This window comes from Phocoena sinus, chromosome 9, assembly GCF_008692025.1.
Source record: "Phocoena sinus isolate mPhoSin1 chromosome 9, mPhoSin1.pri, whole genome shotgun sequence".
NCBI classification, from domain to species: domain Eukaryota; kingdom Metazoa; phylum Chordata; class Mammalia; order Artiodactyla; family Phocoenidae; genus Phocoena; species Phocoena sinus.
In genome coordinates this window covers 86,711,996-86,731,274 of record NC_045771.1, presented here as the reverse complement: position 1 = coordinate 86,731,274, position 19,279 = coordinate 86,711,996, and the positions used below count along the sequence as shown (strand labels likewise).

The 19,279-nt window shown below is 37.8% G+C and overlaps 1 protein-coding gene across 6 annotated transcripts in view; it reads right to left on the bottom strand.

The window, feature by feature from the left end:
- Window positions 1-2,961: 2,961 nt before the first annotated feature.
- FAM185A (family with sequence similarity 185 member A) overlaps window positions 2,962-19,279 on the bottom strand; it is a 67,881-nt gene continuing 51,563 nt past the window's right edge. For 3 of the 6 annotated variants that reach the window (XM_032642711.1, XM_032642714.1, XM_032642715.1), the window contains one exon: window positions 2,962-4,171. In XM_032642711.1, the coding sequence (XP_032498602.1) occupies window positions 4,059-4,171 (113 nt within the window). In that variant the 3' untranslated portion in view covers window positions 2,962-4,058. Of the gene's footprint in view, window positions 5,117-17,900; window positions 18,004-19,279 lie in introns of those variants that run through there. The other 3 variants (XR_004351390.1, XM_032642713.1, XM_032642712.1) reach the window with 3 other exon arrangements.

The following is a 19,279-nucleotide window of genomic DNA, read 5'->3' as shown; positions in this document are numbered from 1 at the left end:
GTATTAATTTTGTATCCTGCAACTTCACAAATTTAGTGATGAGCTCTAGTAGTTTTTGGTGGTATCTTCAGGATTTTCTATGTATAGTATGTCATCTGCAAACAGTACAGTTTTTCTTCTTCCTTTCCAATTTGGATTCCATTTATTTCTTTTTCTTGTCTGACTGCTGTGGCTAGGACTTCCAAAACTATGCAGAATAAAAGTGGCAAGAATGGGCATCCTTGTCTTGTTACTGATCTTAGAGGAAATGCTTTCAGCTTTTCACCACTAAGTATGATGTTAGCATTGGTTTGTCATATATGGCCTTTATTATGTTGAGGTGTGTTCCCTCTAGGCCCACTTTCTGGAGAGTTTTTAATCACAAATGGATGCTGAATTTTGTCAAAAGCTTTTTCTGCATCTATTGGGATGATCATATGGTTTTTATTCTTCATTAATGTGGCGTATCACACTGATTGATTTGTGGATATTGAAAAATTCTTGCATCCCTAGGATAAATCCCACTTGATCATGGTATATGATCCTTTTGATGTATTGCTGGATTCGGTTTACTAATGTTTTATTGAGGATTTTTACATCAATGTTCATCAGTGATAATTGCCTGTAATTTGTGTATGTGTGAGATATCTTTGTCTACTTTTGGTATCAGGGTGATGCTGGCCATGTAGAATCAGTTTGGAAGTGTTCCTTCCTCTTCAATTTTTTGGAATAGTATAATAAGCGTAAGTGTTAACTCTTCTCTAAATGTTTGGCAGAATTCATCTGTGAAGCCATCAGGTCATGGACTTTTGTTTGTTGGAAGGGTTTTTTTTATTACTAATTCAATTTCATTATTTCTAATTGGTCTGTTCATATTTTCTGCTTCTTGCTGGTTCACTCTTGGAAGATTGTACATTTCTAGGATTTGCCCATTTCTTCAACATTGTCCATTTTATTGACACATAGTTGTTTCTAGTAGTCTCTTATGATCCTCTGTATTTCCATGGCATCAATTGTAACTTCCCCTTTTTCATTTCTGATTTTACTGATTTGGATCCTTTTTTTCTTCATGAATCTGGCTAAAGGTTTATCAATTTTCTTTAGTTTTTCAAAGCACCAGCTCTTAGCTTCTCTGATCTTTTCTTTTTAAGAGTCTATTTCATTTATTTCTGCTCTGACCTTTATGATTTCTTTCCTTTGACTAATTTTGGGTTTTGTTTGTTTTTCTTTTTCTCGTTCCTTTAGGTGTAATGTTAGGTTGTGTGTTGGAGATTTTTCTTGTTTCCTGAGGCAGGTTTGTATTGCTATAAACTGTGCTCTGAGAACTGCTTTTGCTGCATCCCGGAGATTCTAGATTGTTGTGTTTTTGTTTTCATTTGTCTCCAGGTATTCTTTTATCTCTTCTTTGATTTCACCAGTGATCTATTGGTTGTTTAGTAGCATATTGTTTAGCCTCCACATGTTTATATTTTTTGCAGGTTTTTATTTTTTCTTGTAGTTGATTTCTAGTCTCACAGCACTGTGGTCAGAAAAGATCCTTGACATAATTTCAATTTTCTTAAATTTACCAAGGCTTGTTTTCTGACCTAGCATGTTATCTATCCTGGAGAATGTTCCATGTGCACTTGAAAAGAATGTGTATTCTGCTGCTTTCTGATGGAATGTTTATATAAGTTCCATCTTGTTAGTGTGTCATTTAAGGTCTGTGTTTCCTTATTGATTTTTTGTCTGGATGATCTGTCCATTGATGTAAATGGGGTATTAAATTCCCTATTACTATTGTGTTACTGTTCATTGCTCCCCGTATGTCTGGTAATATTTGCTTTGTGTGTTTAGCTTTGCTTATGCTGGGTGCATATATAATTGTTGTATCTTCTCTTTGGATTGATCCCTTGATCATTATGCAATGTCCTTCTTTGTCTTTTCTTACAGTCTTTGTTTTAAAGTCTATTTCATCTGATATAAATATTGCTACCCTGGCTTTCTTTTGACTTCCCTTTGCATGGAATACCTTTTTCTATCCTCTCACTTTCAGTCTGTGTGTGTCTTTAGATCTGAAGTGAGTCACCTGTAGGCAGCATATATATGAGTCTTATTTTTGAATCCATTCAGTCACTCTATGTCTTTTGATTGGAGCATTTAATCCATTTATACTTAAAGTAATTATTGATATGTATATTCTTATTGCCATATTGTTCACTGTTTTGGGGTTGTTTTTGTATGTCTTTTTTGTTCCTTCTTTTGTGATTTGATGACTACCTTTAGTGTTATGTTTGGATTCCTTTTTCTTTTTTGCATGTGTATATTTTATAGATTTTTGGTTTGTGGTTACCATGAGATTTACATATAGCAATCTATATATACACGATTGTTTGAAGTTGCTGATCTCTTAATTTCCAATGCATTTTAACAACGCAGAATTTGTACTCTCCTACCCTCATGATTAGTTTTTTATATCATTTTTTACATATAATTGTCTTGTGTATCCCTTAACTACTTATTGTGGATATAGACAATTTTACTACTTTTGTCTTTCAACCTTCCTACTAGCTTTGTGCATGAATGATTTCCTATCTTTACTATATGTTTGCCTTTACCAATGAGCTTTCTCCTTTCATGATTTTCATGTTTCTTGTGTCCTTTTTTGCTTACAGAAGTTCCTTTAACATTTCTTTAAAGCCGATTTGGTGATGCTGAACTCTTGGCTTTTGCTTCTCTGTAAAGCTTTTTATCTCTTCATCAAATCTGAATGAGAGCCTTGCAGAGTATTATTGGTTTTTGTTTTTTCCCTTTCATCACTTCAAATATATCATATGCCATGCTGCTCTGGCCTGAAGAGTTTCTGTTGAAAAGTCAGGTGATAGCCTTATGGGAGTTCCCTTTTATGTAACATGTTGCTTTTCCCTTGCTGCTTTTAATATTCTCTTTTATGTTTAATTTTTGCTATTTTAGTTACAATGTGTCTTGGTGTCTGCCTCTTTAGGTTAATCCTGTATGGTGCTCACTGCACTTCCTGGACTTAGATGTCTGTTTCCCCTTCCCAGGTTAGGGAAGTTTTCAGCTATTATGTCTTCAATTATGTTCTCAGCCCCTTTCTCTTTCTCTTCTCCTTCTGGGAATCCTATAATGCAAATATTAGTGAGCTCGATATCCCAGAAGTCTCCTAAACTGTCCTCATTTCTTTTCATTTTTTTTTTCCTTCAGCATCACTGATTTCCACTACTCTGTCTTCCAGCTCACTAATCCATTTCCCTGTATCATTTAGTCTACTATTGATTCCCTCTAGTGTATTTTTCATTTCAGTTATTGTATTCTTCATCTCTGTTCCGTTGTTCTATTTTCTAACTCTTTGTTAAAAACTTCTAATGTCTCACTCTGTGCATCCATTTGTTTCCCAAGTTCTTTCATCATCTGTACAATCACACTCCTGAACTCTTTCTTGGTTAGATTGCATATCTCCACTTCACTTAGTTCTTTTTCTGGTGTTTTATCTTAATCCTTTGTTTGGAATATGTTCCTCTGTTGCCTCATTTTGCCTAACTAGTTGTTTTTATTTTTATGTACCTGGTAGGTTGGTTATGTTTCCCAACCTTGAAGAAGTGACCTTTTGTGTTCCAGCAGTACACTCTCCTCTCAACAGTTATATGCTCTAGGGGTTCCTCCTATGAGGGTTGTGTGGGTCTTTCTGTTTTGGCAGGCTGACTATGTAGGTGGTCTGATAGGCTAGGTTGGCCCCTGGTCTGCTTGGTTGCCAGGTCCTGCCTTGTGCAGATGCTGCTGGCCACTGGTTGATGGTTGATGGCAGAACCCTGGGAGGCCCTGGGGCTAGTGCTGGGTTACTGCTGGGTGGAGTCGGGGTCCAGGAGATCCCAGGGCAAACAGGTATTATTTTAAGTCAATAAGTTTGTGGTAATTTGTTACAGAAGAAAACTAATAGCTAAGTACAAATTTTGAAAAGGCTGCCCCAAGAAATCCCAATTTATTGTTTTCAACATTTATACAAACAGTGGTATTTGAGTTTTTGTAGTCACAGATCTACTAATCGTTGTTAAAATTTAGAAACATAACTCAAACCATTCTCAGTCCTGCAGTTTCAGGGACTGAAACCAGCTTTGGCTTCTAAAGCTTACAGTGCCTTTTGGAGCATCAGCCTTAATCCATTTTTCATGTTTGCTTGCTTGATTCAGGAGGCCTGAAACACAAAATTGCATAAAGTTATATCTTGATTGACAAGAGCAATATTTGACTACATAGACCCTAACACTACATCTCTAAAACTGAAAAACACTTTTGAACTGCAAAAATCTTAGTAAAGACAACCTGAGTTGGAAGAGAGTTGCAAATAGGTTACTTGGGCTTGTTCTCTCCTTTCTTTTCCTCAGAACAACTCTGAAAGGGAAACTACTCTGTTTTTTGTTTGTATTTTTTTTGGATGCAGGTTTTAAAAAGAGCTTTATTTAAGTGCAATTGACAAAATAATACATGTATTTAAAGTATGTAATGTAATAAGTTTTTACATATATAAAAGTCTGCAAAACCATCTCCTCAATCAAGATAATGAACATATCCATCACTCCTAAGTTTCCTTGTGCCCCTTTGTAATCTTTCCCTCATGCCCCACCCGGCCTGTCACCTCTACAACCCCCCCGACCCCCACCAATCCTTCGATAATTACTAATCTACTTTGTGTCACTTGGATTAGTTGCATTTTCTAAGATTTTAATAAATGGAGTCACACAAAATATACAATACGTAGTCTTTTTAAAAATATCTAGGTTATTTCAGCATAATTATTATGAGGTTCATTCATATTGTAGCATGTATCAGGTGGTTTCCTCACACAGATGCTGATCCGTACTTTGCTGAACAGTCATGGGCACCCTGTGTACCTCTGTTTGCTCTGGAACTTTCTCTTGTTAACTCTAGCAGCCTTGGTCTACTCCACTTGGTGAGTCTGTTGGGCTCTGCCTATGTTACCCATCCCTGCCCTGCAGCCTGGAAACACTCTCAAGGTAATAGGCTATGGCAATCATTGAGCTCACCTGGTTTGTTTCCCATCTCTAGTCTTCTAGTTCTGTTTTTTCTTTCAATCAAGGTAGTTAAGATGCTACACCTCCTCTGGAGATCCACTGCAATTCTGAACTTAAGAGACCAGTCAAATCTGAAGTGATGAATGTTGTGAATACACTGGCTCAATTCATCATATACATTTTCTTTGTTGAATCCAAGCACACAAATCAGGAAACAACTCTCTTCTCTAGGACAGTTTTCTCCTTTGTTAGTATCATATCATGTTCCCAGCTGCTGAAAAGGTGCTTTGTACCATTCAATCTTTGTGTCAAGTGATTTTGTGTGATACAAATTCTCCTGTGAATTCTTGTCTCTCCCTTTTAATCTGAGCCATAATCTTGTCTATCTACATCTTCACTGGATCTTTCCCAAAAGACAGCAGCATATTCAATGACTTCCTCTAGAGTTTCTTTTTCCTTCCACTTCTCTTGCTGTATTTTCAGTATCATCATACCCACTTCTCAGTAAACTGCTTAAAATCTCTCTCATTCCAACTAGTAATCCCTGTATTAGAAGCTTCTCTTTTTCCCCAATCTTCATCATTAAGGGGTTCAACTTTATCAATTTTAATCTGTTCATCTTTTTGTGCCTTACCACATTTAGCAGGTCAGGATTTCAAGGTATCTACAACCAATAGTTTTTGTATAGTACAGAACTTCTTTTTCTAGTAATTCAAATAAACGTAGAGGAAAGAACTGGTAATCCTGAATATTGGTTGTTCTATTATTTTTTACACATTTTAATAGCAATAGTAAAGCATCAACAATAGTAAGGGCTTCCCAAATATCTAAGATCTTTTACCTCCTCAATCATGAGTTTCTTGCTTACGGAAGGAGAAGCCAAATCTACCCGTTTCCTTCTGCAGCAGAGGAGACCATGCACAGTACTATTGTTACTAACAAAATGAACATACAAGTGATTTTAGTTTAGGGACAATACTCACAAGCAAGACAGTTTGTAAAGTTCCATTTAAGTTGCTGGAAAATAGCTTTATCTTGCGAATAAGAAATTTACTGAAAGCTCTGTACTTTGGGTTGAATCTGTGGAGATTCTAATTCTTATTTGTAAAGTTTATAAATTCCTTCCTACAAAAATCTTGTAACAGAGATTGGAACTTGGGGCTGCAGAAACCTTGTTCCTTATTTAATCCCCTTTACCAATGAAAATCAGACAATATTTTTTTGAACAAGAAATGGGAAATGACTAACCTATCCCCGTGTGGATTGGCTTCCTTTAAGTGAGAGAAAAGTTTCTTCTCAGGACATGTTTTTAAACTCTAGCATTTGCTCTCAAAATCTGCCATGTCCAAATCTACTCAAGTATATAAATATCCAAGTTTGACTGACTGAGTGATTTCCAAATACCTGGCTGATAAGCATTACTCATTATTTAACCCAAAATGCACCTGATCTAATCAGCTCTAGCCATGGACAAAGATAGGGCTCTAAGGAGTAATTGGCAGAATTTCTGTTCCTTGTTTAAAAATAAGCCTCTTGGCTAAGGTGAGCTTCTTCCTGCCCCCCACCCCACCACTCCCCACTCCAAACCTTGTAACAGACTTTGTTTACTTACATTCTGAGGGATAATTCTGGTGCTGTCTTATTAGGAACAGGTTAAATTTCAGTGCATCACAGCTGGAGGATTCCCTCTTTTACATTATAAACACTACTGACCACCCACTATGGGAAGCATCAGGCTAAGTATTTTAGGGAGGTTCAAAACATGTAAAAAGACATGGTAATGCCCTCAAAAAGCTTACCAGCTGGCTAGGAAAATAAATTATACACTTTTGAAAAAGGATTTAAATAACTACTCTGAAATCTTATTTATTTATTTATTTTTATTATTTTTTTTGTGGTATGCCGGCCTCTCACTGCTGTGGCCTCTCCCGTTGCGGAGCACAGGCTCTGGACGTGCAGGTCCAGCAGCCATGGCTCACGGGCACAGCCGCTCTGCGGCATATGGGATCCTCCCGGACTGGGACATGAACCTGTGTCTCCTGCATCGGCAGGCAGACTCCCAACCACTGCGCCACCAGGGAAGCCCCTGAAGTCTTAGTTTTAATGCACGTTTTTCACAAACAAAAGCTCTAACACCACACACAATCCCGTAAAACCAAATATTTTAATCTCAACATTTTTTATCTGTTCTTCCCTTGACAAAAGTGCAACCCAGGACATCTTAGCAACAAATTTTTACAAGCAAATATTTTTGAGCTAGTTATAATGCTGCCCATCATTATATTTTCTCTCAATTATTTGGAATAATGAAAAAGTCAACAGTACACTAGGTTTTGAGCAAGTATGCAATTAATCAGTTTTGCCCAAGAAATATCCTTTTATGTCTAATCACATCCTCTGTATTTTTCGTCTCAGATATTGTAGTTTTCATTTCTAGAAATTCAATTTTGGTCTTTTTTATATCTTCCATGCCTTACTTAACTTTATCTCAACATGTGGAATTCAGTTATAATAACTATTTTATTTTTCTTCTCTGCTAATTCTAACATCTGTGTCTTTTCTGTATAGGTTTCGATTGATATTCACTTCATTTTGGGTCATGATTTCTTGCCTATTTGCATGTCTGATAATCTTTGATTGGATGCCAGACATGGTGAATTTTATTTTGTTGGGTTCCAGGCATTTTTGTATTTCTATAAATCTCAAGCTTTGTGCAGTTAAAGTACTTGGAAACAATTTCAACTTTTCATCTCTTGTTTTATGATTTGTTAGGCAGTTCTGGAGGATTGCGCAGTCTAGGGCTCTTTCCAACTACTAAGTGCTCTACCCAGTGCTCCATGAGTTATGGTATTTTCCAGTCTGGCAGGTGGGATAGGCGTTTTTCCTGGAATTGTGTGAGTATTAGGTTCTATTCCTTCTGGTACTTTATAAACTCTATCTATCAACCTCTGTGGACTCTCCTTATGGTTTCCTCAATTCAAGGAGTCTGCTGGGCTCTACATTAGTCCCTTCTCCATGTACTACAGCCTGAAGACTCTCTCGAGGGAGTAAGCAGGGACTCATTTTGCTTGCTTCCCAGCTCTTAGTGATCACTTTCTTTCATTGCCTGATGTACAGTATCTTAGAAACTGTTTTTTCATGTATTTTGTCTATTTAAAAATTTTTGTTGTTGTTGGTTTAAGTAGAAGGGTAATTCAGTCCTTTTTATTCTACTTCTAGTCTAGAAGCCCTCACTGTTTCTATGTTTCTCGCTTTCTCCCTCTTCCCATCTTTTTTCCCCTCCCTACATCATGCTCTCTGTTATTTCTTGTTGGGAAATAATTAAAGACTCAAAAGAAGTTGTAAAAATAGTACAAAGAGGTCCTGTGCACCCATTACCCAGTTTCTCCAATGTTGACATAATAACCATCATGCATTATCAAAAATAGGTAATTGTTTGGCATACAATTAATTAGACTACAGAGCTTACTCAGGCTTCACCATTTTTTACATGCACTCACTCTTTTACATGTTTTTGTGTATACTTTTATGAGATTTTATCACATGTATAGATTCACATAACCATCATTATAATCAAGATACAGAATTGTTTTATCATCACAAAGAAAGTTCTATGTGATATCTCTTTATAGTTTTATCTTCCCTCTCCTTTCTTAACTTTTTGCAACAACTTGTCTGTTCTCCATATCCATAATAATGTCACTTCAAGAACATTAGATAAATGTAATCATACAGTATGCAATATTTTGAGACTGGCTATTTTCGCTCAGCGTAATGCCCCTAACTTCTATCCAAGTTGTGTGTATTAATAGACTGTTCTTTTTCACTGTTGAATACTACTCCACTGTATGGACATACCAGTTTGTGTAACCATTTACCGGTAGAAGTATATTTTAGTCATTTCCATTTTTTGGCTATTATAAATAAAGCTATGAATACTTATGTACAGGTTTTTATGTGAACACTAAGTTTCATTTCTCCAAGATAAATGCCCAGGAATGTAATTGTTGGGTCATATGGTACTTTCTTTTTAACAAAATGCCAGGCTGAATTCTGGAGTGGCTATATTATTTTCCATGCCCAACACCAATGCAGAAGAGATCCAATCTCTCCACATCCTTGCCAGCATTTGATATTATCAGTATTTCTTATTTTAGTCATTCTAATAGGTATGTAGTAGCATCTCATTCTGGTTCTAATTTGTACCATACCAATGGCTAGTGATGTTGAACAGGTTTTTGTGTTTTTACTTGGCATCTTATACCTTCTATGGCTGTACTGTTTCTTAAATTTTACATGATTACACTTTTAGGTGCACAAATCTTTTTTCTTCATTACTGGGAAGAGTTTCCTCAGGGTAAGATTTGGCTGTGGTTCAGTGTTTCGTATATGACCAAAATAAACATGAAAACAAAAACTAAAAAAAAAAAAAAAACCCAGGCATTACAAACAGAATTCACATGCTCTAAGACTAGGGTCTGTACTTTGATCTCTAGTCTAGGAATCAGCAAACTATGGCCCACAGGCCAAATCTGGCCTGACGCCTGTTTTTATGGCCTAAGAGCTAAGAATGGCTTCTATGCCTTTTTTTTTTTTTTTTTTTTTTTTGGCGGTACGCAGGCCTCTCACTGTTGTGGCCTCTCCCATTGCGGAGCACAGGCTCCGGACGTGCAGCCTCAGCGGCTATGGCTCACAGACCTAGCCGCTCTGCGGCATGTGGGATCTTCCCGGACTGGGGCATGAACCCGTGTCCCCTGCATTGGCAGGCGGACCCCCAACCACTGCGCCACCAGGGAAGCCTGACTTCTACACTTTTAAAGGGTTATAAAGAAACAAAACAAAACAGAATAAACAACGGAAACCGTATGTAGCCTGCAAAGTCTAACATTTACAATCTGTCCTTAACAAATAAAGTTTTCAGGTGAATGGGAACAAAACCTGATCTTCCTTTTTTTTGGGAAACGTTAACAAACAAAGCTGATGTCTACTTATTACACTCTCCCAGGATCTTACACTTTAACAAAATGGAGAAACAAAAACACCATAAAAGCACAAACGATCTGAAGGGAGTTCCTACATTAACTACCTGTCAAAGTATTTTTAAGTAGACAGCCATAAACCTACAGCATTCTTCATTCTGTTACCAAATTTCTTCCATGTCATCCGGAAGCACATCTACATGACTGACAAATCCATATGCTGTAAACCTGGAGAAAACCAAAACTTAAGTGTGTTCTAAAAGTAAGTTATTTCTATGAGTCATATCAAAAGACTAGATTTTTTTACCCGTTTGGAGAGAAAATACTGTCTCTAGCTCTTAAAAGTGGCATCCTGTGGGCTTGGTCCCATTTCAACATCTTTTCCAACAAATGAACCCGTTTTCCATTATAAATCACAATACCATTAAATGTATGTCTCCAGCCTACAAACAAGCCGAGAACTCTCTTCTGACTTGGTAGTTTATTTTTTTTTATTTTTATTTTTTTTGCAGTACACAGCCCTCTCACTGTTGTGGCCTCTCCCGCTTGCGGAGCACAGGCTCCGGACGCGCAGGCCCAGCGGCCATGGCCCACGGGCCCAGCCGCTCCGCGGCACGTGGGATCCTCCCAGACCGGGGCACGAACCCGAGTCCCCTGCATCGGCAGGCGGACTCTCAACCACTGCGCCACCAGGGAAGCCCGGTAGTTTATTTTGATACCAAATGAACTTATTTTTATTATGCTTTACATTTCCAGTTTGACTAAAATAAAGTGAACCCAGTAATACCACCTTCCCTACCATGCAGACAATGACAAACAACAATCATTTGGCTGACAACATACTTTATCTCTAATCATCTAAATTGTACCACATGCATTTTTGGTCTTAAAAATGGCTTGATATACAATGGTGAGGTTTCATATCTAAGTTGATGAACCCAGTCTAAAACTTAACAGAGAAGTCAACTTATTCCCAGAAATATCTTATCTAAGGTATTCACCACCTATCCAATTTGCCATATATGGGTAGAGCACGAAACTCAGAATCAAGGATCTCATAAGGATTAGAGAATGCATCCCAAAGAATGCACACTGCACAACTCTTTAGTAAGTAAATGTTTTACCTTAAGAGAGTTCCAGGCTTTCTTTTGACCCCAGAATAGCACATATTTGTAAATCACTTTAAGAATTATACAACACACAGTGACAACTAACTGATGAACAATCATCGACAGGAAGGCACTGGAACTCATCAAAAAAGATACCCCACATCCAAAGACAAAGGAGAAGCCGCAATGAGACGGTAGGAGGGGCGCAATCATGATAAAATCAAATCCCATAACCACTGGGTGGGCGACTCAGAAACTGGAGAACACTTATACCACATAAGTCCACCCACTGGAGTGAAGGTTCTGAGCTCCACGTCAGGCTTCCCAACCTGGGGGTCTGGCAACGGGAGGAGGAATTCCTAGAGAATCAGACTTTGAAGGCTAACGGGATTTGACTGCAGGAGTTTGACAGGACTGGGGTAAACAAAGACTCCACTCTTGGAGGGCACACACAAAGTAGTGTGTGCATCGGGACCCAGGGGAAGGAGCAGTGACCCCAGGGGAGACTGAACCAGACCTACCTGTTAGTGTTGGAGGCTCTCCTGCAGAGGCGGGGGTGGCTGTGTCTCACCGTGAAGACAAGGACACTGGCGGCAGAAGTTCTGGGAAGTACTCCTTGGCATGAGCCCTCCCAGAGTTCACCATTAGCCCCACCAAAGAGCCTGGGTAGGCTCCAGTGTTGGGTGGCCTCAGGCCAAGCAACCAACAGGGAGGGAACCCAGCCCCACCCATCAGCAGACAAGTGGACTAAAATTTTACTGAGCTCTGCCCACCAGAGCAACACCCAGCTCTACCCACCACCGGTCCCTTCCATCAAAAAACTTGCACAAGCCTCTTAGATAGCCTCATCCACAGGAGGGCAGACAGCAGAAGCAAGAAAAACTACAATCCTGCAGCCTGTGGAACAAAAACCACATTCACAGAAAGATAGACAAGATGAAAAGGCAGAGGGCTATGTACCAGATGAAGGAACAAGATAAAACCCCAGAAAAACAACTAAATGAAGTGGGGACAGGCAACCTTCCAGAAAAAGAATTCAGAATAATGACAGTGAAGATGATCCAGGACCTCAGAAAAAGAATGGAGGCAAAGATCGAGAAGATGCAAGAAATGTTTAACAAAGACGTAGAAGCATTAAAGAACAAACAAACAGAGATGAACAATACAATAACTGAAATGAAAACTACACTAGAAGGAATCAATAGCAGAATAACTGAGGCAGAAGAATGGATAACTGACCTGGAAGACAGAATTGTGGAATTCACTGCTGCAGAACAGAATAAAGAAAAAGAATGCAAAGAAATGAAGACAGCCTAAGAGACCTCTTAAACACAACAACATTCGCATTTTAGGGGTCCCAGAAGAAGAGAGAGAGAAAGGACCCGAGAAAAATTTGAAGAGATTATAGTCAAAAACTTGCCTGACATGGAAAAGGAAATAGCCACCTAAGTCCAGGAAACACAGAGAGTCCCATACAGGAAAACGCAAGGAGAAACACTCCGAGACACATAGTAATCAAATTGGCAAAAATTAAAGACAAAGAAAAATGACTGAAAGCAGCAAGGGAAAAACGACAAATAACATAGAAGGGAACTCCCATAACGTTAACAGCTGATTTCTCAGCAGAAACTCTACAAGTCAGAAGGGAGTGGCATGATATACTTAAAGTGATGAAAGGGAATAACCTACAACCAAGATTGCTCTACCAGGCAAGGATCTCATTCAGATTCGACGGAGAAATCAAAGCTTTACAGGCAAGCAAAAGCTAAGAGAATTCAGCACCACCAAACCAGCTCCACAACAAATGCTAAGGGAACTTCTCTAAGTGGGAAACACAAGAGAAGAAAAGGACCTACAAAAACTAACCCCAAACAATTAAGAAAATGGTAATAGGAACATACATATCGATAAGTACCTTAAATGTGAATGGATTAAATGCTCCAACCAAAAGACACAGGCTTGCTGAATGGATACAAAAACAAGACCCATATACCATATATATGCTGCCTACAAGAGACCCACTTCAGACCTAGGGACACATACAGACTGAAAATGAGGGGATGGAAAAAATATTTCATGCAAATGGAAATCAAAAGAAAGCTGGAGTAGAAATTCTCATAGCAGATAAAATAGACTTTAAAATAAAGAATGTCACAAGAGACAAGGAAGGACACTACATAATGATCGAGAGATCAATCCAAAAAGATATAACAATTATAAATATATATGCACCCAAAATAGGAGCACCTCAATACATAAGGCAACTGCTAACAGCTATAAAAGAGGAAATCGAAGGTAACACAGTAATGGTGGGGGACTTTAACACCTCACTTACACCAATGGACAGACCATCCAAACAGAAAATTAATAAGGAAACACAAGCTTTAAATGACACAATAAACCAGATAGATTTAATTGATATTTATAGGACATTCCACCCAAAAACAAGAGATTACACTTTCTTCTCAAGTGCACACGGAACATTCTCCAGGATAGATCACATCTTGGGTCACAAATCAAGCCTCAGTAAATTTAACAGAATTAAAATCCTATCAAGCATCTTTTCTGACAACAACGCTACGAGATTAGAGATCAATTACAGGGAAAAAAATGTAAAAAACACAAACACATGAAGGCTAGACAATACATTACTAAATGACCAAGAGATAACAGAAGAAATCAAAGAGGAAATCAAAAAATACCTAGAGACAAATGACAGTGAAAACATGACGATCCAAAACCTATGGGATGCAGCAAAAGCAGTTCTAAGAGGGAAGTTTATAGCAATACAAGCCTACCTCAAGAAACAACAAATATCTCAAATAAACAATTTAACCTTACACCTAAGGGAACTAGAGAAAGAAGAACAAACAAAACCCAAAGTTAGCAGAAGCAAAGAAATCATAAATATCAGAGCAGAAATAAATGAAATAGAAACAGAAAACAATAGCAAACATCAATAAAACTAATAAAAGCTGGTTCTTTTTTTTTTTTAAAGCTGGTTCTTTGAGAAGATAAACAAAATTGATAAACCATTAGCCATACTCATCAAGAACACCAGAGATAGGACTCAAATCAATAAAATTAGAAATGAAAAAGGAGAAGTTACAACAGGCACCACAGAAATGCAAAGCATCCTAAGAGATTACTACAAGCAACTCTATGCCAATAAAATGGACAACCTGGAAGAAATGGACAAATTCTTAGAAAGGTATAACCTTCCAAGACTGAACCAGGAAGAAATAGAAAATATGAACAGACCAATCATAAGTAATGAAATTGAAACTGTTATTAATAATCTTCCAACAAACAAAATTCCAGGACCAGATGGCTTCACAGGTGAATTCTATCAAACATTTAAGAAGAGCTAACACCTGTCCTTCTCAAACTCTTCCAATAAGTTACAGAGGAAGGAACACTCCCAAACTCATTCTATGATGCCACCATTACCCTGACACCAAAACCAGACAAAGATACTACAAAAGAAGAAAATTACAGGCCAATATCACTCATGAATAAAGATGCAAAAATCCTCAACAAAATACTAGTAAACAGAATCCAACAGCACATTAAAAGGATCGTACACCATGATCAAGTGGGATTTATCCCAGGGATGCAAGAATTCTTCAATATATGCAAATTAATCAATGTGATATACCATAATAACAAAGTGAAGAATAAAAACCATATGATCATCTCAATAGATGCAGAAAAAGTTTTTGACAAAATTCAACACCCATTTATGATAAAAACTCTCCAGAAAGTGGGCATAGAGGGAACTTACCTCAACATAATAAAGGCCATATATGACAAACCCACAGGAAACATCATTCTCAATGGTGAGAAACTGAAAGCCTTTACTCTAAGATCAGGAACAAGACAAGGACGTCCACTCTCACCACTATTATTCAACATAGTTTTGGAAGTCCTAGCCATGGCAATCAGAGAAAAAAAAGAAATAAAAGGAATACAAATGGGAAAAGAAGAAGTAAAACTGTCACTGTTTGCAGATGACATGATACTATACATAGAGAATCCTAATGATGCCACCAGAAAATTACTAGAGCTAATCAATGAATCTCGTAAAGTTGCAAGATACAAAATTAATGCACAGAAATCTCTTCCATTCCTATACCCTAATAATGAAAAATATGAAACAGAGATTAAGGAAACACTCCCATTTACTATTGCAACAAAAAGAATAAAATACCTAGGAATAAACCTACCTAGGGAGACAAAAAACCTGTATGCAGAAAACTATAAGACACTGATGAAAGAAATTAAAGATGATACTAACAGATGGAGAGATATACCATGTTCTTGGATTGGAAGAATCAACATTATGAAAATGACTATCCTACCCAAAGCAATCTACAGGTTCAATGCAATCCCTATCAAATTACCAATGGCATTTTTTATGGAACTAAAACAAAATATCTTAAAATTTGTACGGAGACACAAAAGACCCCGAATAGCCAAAGTAGACGTGAGGGATAAAAACGGAGATGGAGGAATCAGGCTCCCTGACTTCAGACTCTACTACAAAGCTACAGTAATCAAGACTGGCACAAAAACAGAAACATAGATCTATGGAACAAGATAGAAAGCCCAGAGATAAACCCACGCACCTATGGTCAACTAATCTATGACAAAGGAGGCAAGGATATACAATGGAGAAAAGACAGTCTCTTCAATAAGTGGTGCTGGGAAAACTAGACAGCTACATGTGAAAGAATGAAATTAGAACACTCCCTAACACCACACACAAAAATAAACTCAAAATGGATTAGAGACCTAAATGTAAGACGAGACACTATAAATACTCTTAGAGGAAAACACAGGAAGAACACTCTCTGACATAAATCAGAGCAAGATCTTTTTTGATCCACCTCCTAGAGTAATGGAAATAAAAACAAATGGGACCTAATGAAACTTCAAAGCTTTTGCAAAGCAAAGGAAACTACAAACAATACAAAATGACAACCCTCTGAATGGGAGAAAATATTTGCCAACGAATCAATGGAGAACGGATTAATCTCCAAAATACATAAACAGCTCATGCAGCTCAATATTAAAATAACAAACAACCCAGTCCAAAAATGGGCAGAAGACCTAAGTAGACATTTCTCCAAAGAAGACATACAGATGGCCAAGAAGCACATGAAAAGATGCTCAACATCACTAATTATTAGAGAAACGCAAATCTAAACTACAATGAGGTATCACCTCACAGCAGTTAGAATGGGCATCATCAGAAAATCTATAAACAACAAATGCTGGAGAGGGTGTGGAGAAAAGGGAACCCTCTTGCACTGTTGGTGGGAATGTAAATTGATACAGCCACTATGGAGAACAGTATGGAGGTTCCTTAAAAAACTAAAAATAGAACTACCATATGACCCAGCAATCCCACTACTGGGCATATACCCAGAGAAAACTGCAATTCAAAAGACACATGCACCCCAATGTTCATTGCAGCACTATTTACAATAACCAGGTCATGGAAGTAACCTAAATGCCCATTGACAGACAAATGGATAAAGATGTGGTACATATATACAGTAGAATATTCCTCAGCCATAAAAATGAACGAAATTGGGTCATTTGTAGGGACCTGGATGAACCTAGAGACTGTCACACAGAGTGAAGTAAGTCAGAAAGAGAAAAACAAATATCGTATATTAACGCATATATGTGGAACCTAGAAAAATGGTACAGATGAACCGGTGTGCAGGGCAGAAACTGAGACACAGATGTAGAGAACAAACGTATGGACACCAAGGGGGGAAAGCGGTGCAGGGGTGGGGGTGGTGGTGTGATGAATTGGGCGAGTGGGATTGACAATCCCAATGTGTATAAAATTGGAGAATCTGCTGTATAAAAAAATAAAATAAAATTCAAAAAAAAAAAAGAATTATACAACACACAGTTATTTACCAGTGACGACGACAACAAGGGAAACCATGGAGCAGGAATTTAAATAAAATTACAGGGCTGACACATCAAACCCTGTGGGAAGCCTGAGCCCCAGGAACTAAAGTTTATTGGCATAGTTTCTTGCAGAAATCATGCTACAGATACAATCCAGACCTCTTAGCAGTGAGAGTATTTCTGTTTCTATGCCTCATAGGCTCTGTATGGTGGCCCAAAAGAGCTGAGCTCAGCTGCCTATAATAACAACTGACACATAAAGTTGCTCATTACTTCCAAACTTGGGTTTCAGATTGAAAATCTCCATAGAAAAAGCAAACTGCTTTAATTTTCTAGGCCTCAAATTATTCCACTTGATATCCACTTGATAAATAAGGTCTGTGGCCTTTTGGGCACCAGTTTTGGAATCAAAATGAAACAAAAGTTTCTCTAAACTCAATAACTTGTTCATACAGCTCTCTCCACAGGAGACTGTTGTGTTTATCTGAAGTCCCTCTGTACGATTACTTTTAACGGATTTAATCTACTATCAGAGACAACCTGGGGCCCAACCTCATCGTACATCATGTGCTACTCTCCAAAAGAAATTTGCTGATCAGTACCCAGATTCTTGGACTGTGGGCAGGAAATAAACTTTGCTCTAAAATTTGGTCCTTCCTGGCTTAGGAAATAGGGGCTAGAGTATAAGATATAGTAACAAATAACAGAAAAATAATTAAATGGCCTAAGAAGCTTCATAATAACCAATGAGGTAAGCATGCATCTTCCTCATAGCATCCATTTACAAGCATAATTTAAAATTTTATAAATTTTTTATATAATAAAAATGTATAAAGAGTAAAACAAAAAATGCTAACCATTATCTGACTAGCAATTAATAATCTTTTTGCTGGTGGAGGGTCTTGCTTCGGTGTTGATGGCTGCTGACTGATTAGGCTGGTGGCTGCTGGAGGCTGGAGTGGATACGGCCATTTCCTAAAATAAGACAACAACGAAGTTTGGTGTATTGACTGACTCTTCCTTTCATTGTTTCTCTGTAGCATGCAATACTGTTTGATAGCATTTTACCCACAGTAGAACTTCTTTAAAAATTGGAGCCAATCCTCTCAAATCTTGCTGCTGCTTTATCAACTAAATTTGTGTAATATTCTAAATCCTTTGTTATAATTTCAACCATCTGCTAGCATCTTCACCAGGACTAGATTCCATCTCAAGAGACCACTTTCTTTGCTCATCCATAAGAAGCAGTTCTTTATCCATTAAAGTTTCATCATGAAATTGCAGCAATTCAGTCACATCTTCCAGCTCCACTTATAATTCTAGTTCTCTTGCTATTTCCACCACATCTGCAGTTACTTCCTCCAAAGTCATGACTTCCTTCAAAGTCATCCATGAGGGTTGGACTCAACTTCTTCTAAATTCCTGTTAATGTTGCTATTTTGATCTCTTCCCATAAATCACAAATGTTCTAGTGGCATCTAGAATGGTGAATCCTTTCCAGAAGGTTTTCAGCTCACTTTGCTCAGATCCATCAGAGGAATCACTATCTATGGCAGCTAGAGCCTTACAAAATGTGTTTCTTAAATAATAAGACTTGAAAGTCGAATTTACTCCAGATCTGTGGGCTGCAGGATGGATGTTGTGTTAGCAGGCATGAAAACATTAATATCATTGTACATCTCTATCAGAGCTCTTGGGTGGCTAGCTGCATTGTCAGTGCACAGTAATATTTTGAAAGGAATCTTTTTTTTCGTTTTTTTTTTTTCCTGAGCAGTAGGTAGCAACAGTGGGCTTAAAATATTCACTAAACCATGTTGTGAACGGATGTGCTGTCACCCAGGCTTTGTTGTTCCGTTTATAGAGCACAGGCAGAGTAGATTGAGCATAATTCTGAAGGCGTGTAGGATTTTCAGAATGGTAAATGAACACTGGCTTCAACTTTAAGTCACCAGCTGCATTAGCCCTTAAGCAGAGTCATTCAGTCCTTTGAAGCTGTGAAACCAGGCACTGACTTCTCTTCTCTAGCTATGAAAGGCCTAGGTGGAATTTTCTTCCAATATAAGGCTGTTTCTTCTACATTGAAAATCTGTTCTTTAGTGAAGTCACATTCATTAATTACCTTAGCTAGATCTTCTGGATAACCTGCTGCAGCTTATACATCAGCACTTGCTGCTTTCACTTTGCAGTTTTATGATATGGAGACGGCTTATTTTCTTAAACCTCGTTAAACCAAACTGCTAGCTTCAAACTT